The following is an 11,698-nucleotide window of genomic DNA, read 5'->3' on the forward strand; positions in this document are numbered from 1 at the left end:
GTCCGGGTTTGGCCGGTGTAGGCCGTCGTTGTAAATAAGAATTTGTTCTTAACTGACTTGCCTAGTTAAATAAAGGTTAAATAAATAAAATGTAAAATTAAAAAGCTGTTTGAGCTTTTGGTTAAGAATTCATGCTGAATAGTTCTGCTACTATCCTTAGGCTATACATAATAACTATAGGCCTATATAGACTTATTTCGATTATGATATCCTCGAGAATATTAGATTAAATAGGCTTACTGCGACATCTGTTTTCGTGATTACATTATTTAGATGTAAATGAAGAAAAAACATACCTTGAAGAATCAGCATTGGCGCTAGTTAGTCATCCGAAGTGACTGCCAGAATGGAACCACATAACAACACCAATTATTAACGATAACATTGTAATAAAGTTGTCATGGGTCCTTTTACACATAATGATATAAAATTAAACTTTTAAACGCATTTGTACTAACTATTAGGGTTTGGTAATCAAAAGTTTATTACTTAGCTATACAAGGCCACTTCAGATATGGTAGGTCTACATCGACTGCATTTTTTTTAAAGGAAACTGGACATATTCTGTTAAATTAGTTAGCTGTTAGTCTATCTAATGTAAATACATGATATCTCTGAAAACTCAATGCAAAGTGTGACATTTGAACCTATTTCATAATTAGTCTAAATGGAAGACAATAGTTTGATGAAGAAAATAATAGGCCTGTCAAGGAGCTATGTAATTCAGGATATAAAAATAATTTGGTATGTAGCTGTAAAATCTATGTTTGAAATCTGATAATAATGTCATTAGTCGGGAATGAAATTATTTTTATACTAACATTTCCAAACAATGCTTTAAACATATATCTTGAACGTTCATATTGATTGAAATATCATTTTTGGCACAGATAGCCTACCATTTTTTATGACGTTTTACACAACAATTTCTGTTGCAAGGTCTGTCTGTGCTATGCGCGGTCACGGGACATTATGCATCTCGTTTATGTGTGCATATATTCAGTGAAGGCCTGAACTTTGACATTTTACAGGCAACAAGAGGAACAACAAAACTCCCGTAATTCGTGTAGAAACAGGTTCGCTGGCCATGCGTTTGAAAAGCTGGGCCTTTTATCGCCTCCAAAATGAATATTTACAGTTCAGATATCCTTAAATAGAATCAAAGGAAAGAGAAATAGAAGAAACGAGAACAACTGTGAGATTGTATAGAATTTGAGCAGGACAAAGCGAGCCCCCGAGTGTTGCTCCAGGACGCGCGCTTGGAGAGAGAGACCTGCGGATGACCCCGGAGAGATGGAAGCTCATCCGCGGCTCCTGACAGGGTGACCCACGCCTTTCGAGAATTAATTTGGGCCTGAACTCGGGGTGAACCTGTGCCTGAGGAGAGCGAAGCTGGCAGGCCGGGGCTGTTTGAGGCAGGGACCTGGCCAAACCTATCCGCCTGTGTAAATATTGAAGCAGTCCGTCAGAGGGTTGTGGATGAAATGGAACTGTCAAGTCTGCGTAAACTTTGGAGAAGAGGTGAGGCCACGAGAGAGAGCTTGGAAGAAAAAAACGTTGGCAAACTCGTTTCCTCAACTGTTCAGATCCTCCCCCCCCACCCTACACCCCCACCCTCCCTTACGTTGTCAGCACCCTCCAGAACTCAATCCCTAACACCTTAAATAACGCTTGCCCCCGGACTAACCTGTCCACTGCGGGCGCATACTGTTAGCTCAGAGAGGCTAAATTGGGCATTCTAATTGCGTGGCAAATTTAGACCGGACTATCTCGCGGTCGTCGAAAATACAGGCGATTCTTGTTTTGGATGGAGGGGAAGAGAGGTGGAGGGGGGTGAGGGTTGAGATTCTTTCAGGGTGAACTCATCGGGTTACCCCCTGACTTCTGTTTTTTCCTTCCATAACTCATCTCCAGTTCAGGAGGATGAGGTTTCTGCAAATATTGTTTTCATCTTTGATGTAGCTCAGTTGCTAGAGCATGGCGTTTGCAACGCCAGGGTTGTGGGTTCGATTCCCACGGGGGGCCAGTATGAAAATGTATGCACTCACTAACTGTAAGTCGCTCTGGATAAGAGCGTCTGCTAAAATGACTGAAAAAAAATGAAGTATTTGAATTTGGGGAGAGTATGTGAGCCTGACATGAGTTGAAACGGAAGAAAAAAAACTTAAGGCAAATGGTTAATAGTTCAATAGTTCAGGGCTCCACTTTACAGATAATCAAAAAAGTTCACCTAGTGAAACACGGAAATGTCTTAAAGTATTTGTTATCAAAATAATGTTGCCTGTTGGCCTATATTAAATGTCTATATACATTAAGGTTTATCTGAAAGTTTATACCAGCATCATTCATGGGAATTTCAGGTTTTGGGCATATACCAGGAGTCTCCAACATTTTCTAGCATGACAACTACTTTTTTTTTTTAATGAAACATGTCTCCAACTACTCAAATTTTTCTAGCTTTCAAATAGACACATTCTTCTCTTCTCCTCTCCCCTGCAACTCTTCCCCATGTCCTAAGTGTACAAGAAAAAGTGCACTGTTTTTTGTCAATATACCTGGTAAAATAATGGTTAATTAACAACTCTAAGGGGGGCCCTATGAAATCGAATTTTCCCCCAAATGATGTTTTCTCAGTTTTATTTATCTTGGTTTTTTTGCCCCCCCCCCAAAAAAAAAAAAAAATTAAAAAAATAATAATAATAATAAATACAATTGTTCATAGAGAAACAACAAACAGGATGTTCTGAGTCCATGTCAATGCTTAAATCACATCTGAATACCTTTTTTTTTTCGGTCTGGAAGAAAACCAACAATTGTTGAATTTGTAGTGTAATTCCCCCTTTAATTGTGCATCTAGCTAGTGAGGAATGTGCCATCTAATGTGCCTGTCTAGCTATGGTTCTGTACTGCTGCTCAGTTCATGGCAAAGTTAGCAAATAATAGGTACAAATGATATACTTCTGCCAGGTAAGCCTACTTAGCAGTTAACATATAATTGAGAAGGTTTTCGGGAAAGTATTTCTGTCAACCCACAAGACGGTTATCACATCAACTGGCAGACTACCGCACAGGACAAACGCCCAAACAGCAGGTTTGAAATTAAAACATTTACATTATTTAGCAGACGCTCTTATCCAGAGCGACTTACAGTTAGTGAGTGCATACATGTTTCATACTGGCCCCCCGTGGGAATCGAACCCACAACCCTGGCGTTGCAAGCGCCATGCTCTACCAACTGAGCTACAGGAGGCCCCCCAACTGCACCACAGATGGTCGCAAGGGCACGTCATTGCCACTGTGTAGATCCACAGTACTATCATGCGTGATTTTATGTCGCATTATAATGTATATATTACAATGGAGCCTGTGCTTTAAAGTAAGTTGTTGTGATCTTACTCTTCACACTATAACGTTATGGCCTCGCTAAAAGTTTACATTAAAAGCAATAGTTGGTGCATTGTCTATAAAAACTCCTATATCACCTATTTTGTGGAATAACTAGTATACTTATGTCACTAATTAAGAAATAATATAAATACACTATGTCCAGAAAGAACCATGCTGTTGAGTATTATAGTTGTCAACCATGAAAGAAGCTCAGAAACTATCAAATAAAACCCCCACCATCAGTAGATATAGGGTTAAGTCATTTATCAGTTGATGGTTTTAAGTTATTAGGTTAAGTGGAAGCATTGAATTGATGCTGCAGCGGTTAGTTTTAGGGCTACTACAGTTTACATCCGTACCTTTAAGGCCACTGTGTGTGTGTGTGTGGGGGGGGGATGGACAGCAGCCTTTCACCAAACCCCAGTGGCAGAGACGAGCTGATGATTGAGCTTGACACACACAGTCAAAAAAGAACCCCCACATTCCTATTAAAATGTAACTGCAAATGAAAGTTCAGTGTTTAAAATAGCCAAACATGGTAACTAATAAAACTTTTTAACGTGTTTTTTTATTACAAATATAGTGGTCTGTATTACCACAATATTATGATGTACCTGCATGGTACTAATAATTGAAATAGCATCTATTGTGTTCTATGTAGGCCTAATTATCATACACCTGGCTTATTATCAGAAGATTGAAGATTGTTTAGTGAACAGTCTTGCCGTGGGCTAATGGCGTTGTACATAAATCTAGGTCGGCCGTCTACACCTGTATATGACTCTATTTTATTCCCAGTTGTAGTCTGTTTTAGTCTTCACCTGCTATAGGGTCATGCATGGGGACAGCAGTGTCATAGCTGTTGATGAGACCGAGAGTGAGACGCTCCTTGATAGGCCTGAACATTGACAAACAACACTGCTCGCTAAAGAATGCGTTTTTTTCTCTTGTGTTTACCTCTCCAAACCATTAAGGGTGTGTTTCAGAGAATGTCATACACAGTGCAAAGTTCGTACCAGTTTGTTTTGAGCCTATATGGAGAGTGTGAGGTAGAGAGAGACTTGGGGAGGGGAGAGTATGTTTGCATGTTTAGATATCCCAGAGGCGTCCATAGGTAAAAAGGTCAGCGCGAGCCACCCGCAATGCACAGCAACATTCCACACCCCACGCGTGCAGGACAACACTATTGGGCTTGTAGGGATAGTTTCGTAAGTTCCACGGGGGTCAAACCAAGGGTAGGCTTACTGTACTTAGTAATACCATTGAAATACTTTAGAATCTGTTTGTCACTTGTGTGATGTACTAGCTATCACATATTTTGGGACAAAACACATTCAAAAGGCATCGACCATGGCAACAAATAGGCTATAGGCTACTCTAGGCCCTGGTTCATGCTGCGTATTTGCGTAGGCCTCAGGGAATATATATATATATATATATATATATATATATATATATATATATATATATATATATATATATATACAATTAAGATAATTATAAATGCATGTTATCTACCATAAATTATAAAAAACTAACAACAAAATCTGCAATATCTTATTTTTATTTGAGGTAGACAGAGATGAACCAGCATTGATTGAGATCCTTTCCAAAAACATGTAAAACAGACATGAACTAATACAACTCAGTCGGTCTGCACATACGATTAATACAATTCACTCCTATTGCCTTGAAATAGAAATGTAGGCCTAACCTTCGTAAATCAAACTAACTTCAGAATACCCTGTTTTTCGCAAGACACTAGCCTATTATCAAAACGTTTGACTCCATACTCGAAAGGTACAGCATATTTATCCAAAAAGGCCCAATTCAAAAGTATATTGTCGAGTTGGTTTCACTAAGGCAGGTGTTAAAAGTTGCAATAAACTTTCGTTTTAGTTGTATGACATCATAAACGTTTTCTATCATCTGGCCATTTAATAATATAAATACTCCCTCTAATCATCATTCGTCATTTTGGAAAACGTCATCTTGCGTGAACCATTCCCTGTATAGGTTTAGTTCACGTCTCCTATTTAGACAATAACAATAGGCTGTACAGACATGTGTTAACATTACTAAAGTGAATATCATTGGGTAATCCACCGGCTCGTGTTTAAATTAGTAATTTTTCTGTATATTTCAATTAAAGAACATCCTCCAAGTCTCACACACAACTTCCCGTGTAAAGTAATACCCTGTAATTCTATAGTGCAAAGAGTCAGTAACACATGAACCCTTTCTACCTTACTTACTGACGGTAAAGTTGCTTCATGTCAAACCTCTATACAAATAAGAAGAACCAAAAAAATACATTCCAAAAAACACTACAAAATAGAAACAAATTCAACAATACTATAATGTTTTGCCAAGAGGCTCCCTGTATAAACATTATTATAAGGCTCACTTTGAGATTTGTAAACATGCATCACTCCAATAGTCCTGGGTATGAAGATTTACGACCCTGTACATCCAAACAGATTTTGTGGGGTGGAAAGAAACGTCTAGTCTAGAAAGATGCTGTGCACATCATCCACAGTTGTGCTTTTGTCACCTCGTTTTTTCTCCCTCGAAGTGTGCGTTTCGAAGTAATTATTTGAGTTTAAATCATATAAAAATTAACTCCTCTTACAGACGCGTTGCATAATGAGTGGAATAGTCTATTCAAGCATGGATAGGAATGTTTTGACTTTTATCAATCAATTAACTTTTTCTTCCCATTCGAGTTCATCATTTTGAAGTTCAGTGCCTACAAGTTGCAGTTTATTAGGTCTCTGAGTTGGGAGACGCGCCAGGAGATATGGAGCTGGAATGGTCCGAGTTGTCTTCCGGGTCCTTGGAGGAACCCGTGCTCGAGGCCGGGGCCAGGCCCTCTTTCTCGCGCTTCTTCTGTTTCATCCTGCGGTTCTGGAACCAGATTTTCACCTGCGTTTCGTTGAGCTCGAGGGTGGCGGCGATTTCCACGCGCCTGGCCCGGGTCAAGTACTTGCTGAAGTGGAACTCCTTCTCGAGCTCGGTCAGCTGTTTGGTTGTAAAGTTGGTGCGGATGGTATTCTGAGGTCCCATTCCATAGTCAGCCACTTTAGCTGTGAAAAAAGAGAGAGAAAGGGGGGTGGGACGCATTAGAATGTGGAATAGATTGTATGCCTACAATATTAAAAATGTTTGTGTAAAATATGAAAATTGTCATATATTCGAAGTCATATTAAATTCACTAATCCATCGTTCTATTTTTAAGCTCCTAAAGAAAAAAAGTGTGATTTGACATCAATACCGCATAAATCATTCTTAATGATTAAAATATTTATTTGGAATGAAGATTGGATAATGTGATACTAAAGGGGTCATCAATTACGCGCCCAACCATTTCAAGTCCCAAACTGTTGACTACTGTATATAGGCAAGTTCACAGACCCAACCTCCTACTTATTTTCCAATTACTCACTCCTGAAGAATGAAATAAAGCTGCCCCACGTTGGGGGAGATATAAACGCATATGATATGTGTAATTCCATATTCCGACCTTAATATTTTAAGATCTTCGCCCACAGTACTAGGCCTACTGAGTGAGGTTGAAACGTGGGTCGGTGCACTCAATTCAGACGGGCCAAGCATTGCGAGGAAGGAAAGGCTGGGGAATACAATGGAGGCCAACAAAAAACGAATGGAGCCAACCGAGAACTGGGACAAGTCAAAGATAACAGAGTTGGGTCACTTCCTAGGGCGTAAGAAAGCAGGTCTGCTCGATGCATTAGTGCACGGGCTGAGTAGATGGGGAGAAAATAACAAATCAGGCAAATCTACCAGAGGCATGTCTGGTCAGAGATACCACTATGACCCGGAATGGTGCTGAGAAATCCCCATATGTTGTGGATCAGAGATAGTGGAGTGAGGCAACACTATCCTCAGTCCTCAGTCATATCCCTTATGGGCTGGAGAGTGCATGTGCATTTGCATACCACATCCATTAGCCTACCTGAGCGGTGGGTCGACATGTTTGGGTCACCTGGTTGACTTGTAATGAACTTTGAATGACCTTATCTGACAAGAACGTTTCGATTTCGTGCATGGGTCAGTGTGATTATATTTGGACTCTCCCATCTCACCTGTTTTAGGGGGGTTCCTCTTGACTTTCATCCAGTCGAAAGTCTTTCCCTGTGTTGTTTGCTCTGAGTCCTTCTCCCTCTCCTGAGAGTCCGAAATGTCAACATAGGTGCTCTGCAAATAACCCCGCTGGTGGTCCTGGCCCTCGCAGCCGTGGTGCTGGTACTGTGCGGCGGGGACAGCCCCCTGCGCCCCGCAGTATGCCCCGGCCAGAGAGCCGTAATTGGGGCCTACATTGGAGGCGGAAAGGCCCGATGATTGATAATACATTCTGTCCTGCTCATTGATAAAGTACTGTGGGTGTCCATAGTCCGGGTTTGCGCACGCCTGCGTCCCATATCCAGTAGTCCCTGTACTGCCATATGGAAGGCCCATGCTGGCATGATGCGGCTGGGGCTGATGATGATGCGCGTAGCTACTGCTCTGGTGCTGATGTTGGGCCACCGCCGCCTGGGCGCTGCCCCCCACGTAAAGCCGTCCATCACCATTATAGCTGTCACTTGTTGTGCCGGATCCCGAGTGAAAAGGGGCCGAGAAGCCTTGGTCCAAGTGGTGGTATCCGGACTTCGGTGAGTAGGCGTTCGTCCCACGGTTACAAATTGAGTACTCTAAGAAAGAGTTCATTCTGGAATTCTCCATGCGCCAATTGATGACGGAGGGTGAACCTGCGTTTCGGGGGATTCCTCCTACCCTGCAACCTCTCGGTATGTCATGTGGAAGAGAAAAAAAGAAGAGCTCACCTCCCCGAGCAGTCACCCTGGGATTCCCTATAACACTTTTTTTTTTTTTTTTACCTCAGCTGCGGGTCACGTGAGCCATCACGGCGCCAATGGTGAGGGGGACCTCCAGAAGTTTGTCAGCGCACTGCGATCATCGATCACGCGGCTGACATTTGCATGACAAAGCCACTTCAATCAAACCAGCCCATCAATCTGATAACAGCGCGTATATGTCAAACCCCTCTGAAGGAGCCTCTCCCGAACCGGCAGAGAAAGAAATAAAGAAATTCGCTTCTCCCCTATTTTTGTATTCCCTATACTTCCTTTAAAAGTGTAGAAGTCCATTTGGTTAGGCCTATCAGAGAGTTGAGCTATGGTGAGAGGTGGATACACTTTGCTCATTGCTACAAGGAAATACATAATATCCACTGTATTCCATGGCCCGCATTACACAAAGAGGACTGCGTAATGTCATTAGATATTTCTGGCCCAAGCGAAAAGGGCTCACCACAGAACCCAATATCTGTTTTTGGCTTGAAATCTGTTTAACACTCGGATTGGAAGTGACGCCATCGTTTTCAGATCGGTCCCGAGCCTGCATTGGCCTATCTAATTGAATCATTGAGCTGATCTATTACAGAAACGAGGTTAGGCCGACAGCAAGCCTTCTGCTAACTCCGGACCAGCAGAAAGAAGTCGGGATATCTCTCACTGATACGGAGAGTCCTTTGTATGCACAGTTTCATAAGTGTTGAATGGAACTTTCTGTTCTATATTCTGAACTAACATGACTTTGCAATTCATGAAAGGCAGAATAATTATTACTGAGCATAATTACGAGGCATTCAACTTATGTTGAAATATGATATATTTTGTCATCCACATTCCACAACAACCAGGACCCCATCAATAGTGTAATGAATGAGTTGTCTAAACCAGTGGTTAACAAGCGTAGGTGGAGTAGGTGAAAAAATAGGAAATGGCAAAGGCTAATTATTAATTGTGGCGACAATAGGTAAGAAAGTCAGCCTGTTCATGAAGCAGCCCACGCTCAAAGGAGGGAGACTGAAGAATCTCCTATATATTTGCTCGTTGATACATGGTGAACAAGAGGGACTAACAATATGACGCCCACAGTAATTTGTTACTTGTCAGGATGTTTACTGTTGGGCTCGCATCCATGAGAACGGGATGGTTGCATTCCGCGGTCAAAAGTTCAAACCAAGTAGCTTGTTGTTTACCTTGGCGATATCTTTTCTCTCTTAAGAGTGCTCCAACCTTTTAGCTACCACCCCTCAAATGTAGTTATCGGTTTAGTAGAGCCAACCTATAGTGTCTTCGATATACTGCCTCACTGCAAAAGTAGTCCTAATTTTCTCAATATTATTAATGGGTTATGTAGTCTATCTTTATAGGTTTAGTAGTCTACTCAGTTTACAATCATTTTGTCATTGACGATATCGGAAAAAATCATTATTTTGGTTAACCTCAGCATGTTTATTCAGAAAACATTGATTGCAAGCAAGTCAACCAGGCCTGGTATTTCTCAGGAGAAAACCTCATCTCAACCTGCTTACCCCCACCATCCCCTCACACACACACACACACACACACACACACACACACACACACACACACACCCACACACTCAACACACTGCCCCTGACGAGTGACCCATATCACTAGTTGAGGAGCGTTGTAACGCCTTAATAACAACAATATAATAATGTGCTATCTTGCAATTGCTTTCTTGTTTCAGTTGGAGTTTTAAACTAGAGCTTAATATCTTTATTGACTCTAAAAACGGCTGTTCTTATTCTAAATATCTGTTTTTATAACTCACAATTTATCTTTGTTTATTCAATGCAAAACATAGGCTGGATTACATTATATTCGTTATCAACTCTGTAAAACGTCAACTCTAATCTGTGATGTTGTCATTTTCATTAAATATAATATGATATTAAATATTATTATTTTTAAACTAGCCATGCATTTAAGTCATTAAAATGCATACATGTCTATCCTTCACTTTAACATAAAACATTACTTATTTTTTTAATCCGAATTTCTTTGGCAAAGTTATTCAAACTGGCAATGAAAAGGTAAAAACGTCCAAACGCTATTCAATCTACCAATGAGCAGCCTGCAAAACGTTTTAAAAGCTAGGTGTAAACGAAATTGCCCACATTAGGCTGTGTTTGTTTGTGGTTATAGCAGGCCTATATGTTACATGGTAACTTTCAATAAACACTAACAATTGTTAACATACAACAAAAATGTGAAAATAAAATAAAAAGCAATAGCCTACAATCATTTAGAAATAACATTACAAGTTGTGTAATAGGCTACACTCCAGATATAACTAAATAGCTATGTGAAACGTTTTTTAAATATTCATTAACTATGGAAATTGTTATTGCTATTTTCCCATTGGATGGACAATTTTCCCATTGGATGGACTTTAAGCACTGACGCATCTGACTATGCATAGGCTATGAATTCCTTCGATCATTTGTGTTCGTTCATTTATGAAAATACTTTGTTGGATCATTGAAAAACCATTTTTAACAGCTAATATGCTCTCCAATGTATCAACGTTTGTGAGTTTATAATAAACATATACTTTTCCTAAACACAATCAGGAATTTACATTGGAAACTCTTACAGGCCATTGAGGAAACATTAGGCTACATTTCTGCTGTAAACAAACTGTTGTGGCAAAATCACCAGTTAGCTGCAATGTTAACAAAAGGTCACCGAGAAAGAAATCTTAATCCATCTAAAGATTAATTCAAATGCAAATGTTAACAGGGATTAGAATGGAACTCTCTGATCATTGCCCCCTTCTTAACACTTCACCACGTGTAATCCCTTTACAGCAAACTGCTAACAAATAGAACAGATAGCGCCATACACGCAAATGGTAATGACGCTAGTAGGATCCACCTAGTGGTACGACGAGGTAACAACAACTCAGGGAGTTCGATTTCTTCTTCTAGGCGATGTTTTTTCAGCGTCCCATTCCAGCTTGTCTTATCTGTTCAGGAGCGTAAAAGTTATAATAATAATATGCCATTTAGCAGACGCTTTTATCCAAAGCGACTTACAGTCATGCGTGCATACATTTTTTGTGTATGGGTGGTCCCGGGGATCGAACCCACTACTTTGGCGTTACAAGCGCCGTGCTCTACCAGCTGAGCTACAGAGGACCACTCGAAACGATAACATTTTATGAAAACATTGTACATTAATCCACTTTGATTGAACCGTCTGTAATCATAATTACACTATCATGACAATAGTAGGCCATATTACATTTTGGTCATTTAGCAGACGCTCTTATCCAGAGCGACTTACAGTTAGTGAGTGCATACATTTTTCATACTGGCCCCCCGTGGGAATCGAACCCACAACCCTGGCGTTCCAAGAGCCATGCTCTACCAACTGAGCTACAGGAGGGCTGCGAGGGAGGATAATAGCAAACG

General features: G+C 40.6%; 1 protein-coding gene across 1 annotated transcript; it reads right to left on the bottom strand.

Annotated features, from left to right (window-relative positions):
* Positions 1–6,153: 6,153 nt before the first annotated feature.
* LOC311150362 (homeobox protein Hox-B1-like) lies at positions 6,154–8,130 on the bottom strand (the record flags this gene model as incomplete). The annotated part of the gene is made up of 2 exons (XM_084187795.1): positions 6,154–6,473; positions 7,494–8,130. The coding sequence occupies 2 exons, from the start codon at positions 8,128–8,130 to the stop codon at positions 6,154–6,156; spliced, it is 957 nt and encodes a 318-aa protein (XP_084043921.1).
* Between the last annotated feature and the right edge of the window lie 3,568 nt (positions 8,131–11,698).

Source organism: Coregonus lavaretus, assembly GCF_964263955.1.
Source record: "Coregonus lavaretus genome assembly, chromosome: 2".
Taxonomy (NCBI): domain Eukaryota; kingdom Metazoa; phylum Chordata; class Actinopteri; order Salmoniformes; family Salmonidae; genus Coregonus; species Coregonus lavaretus.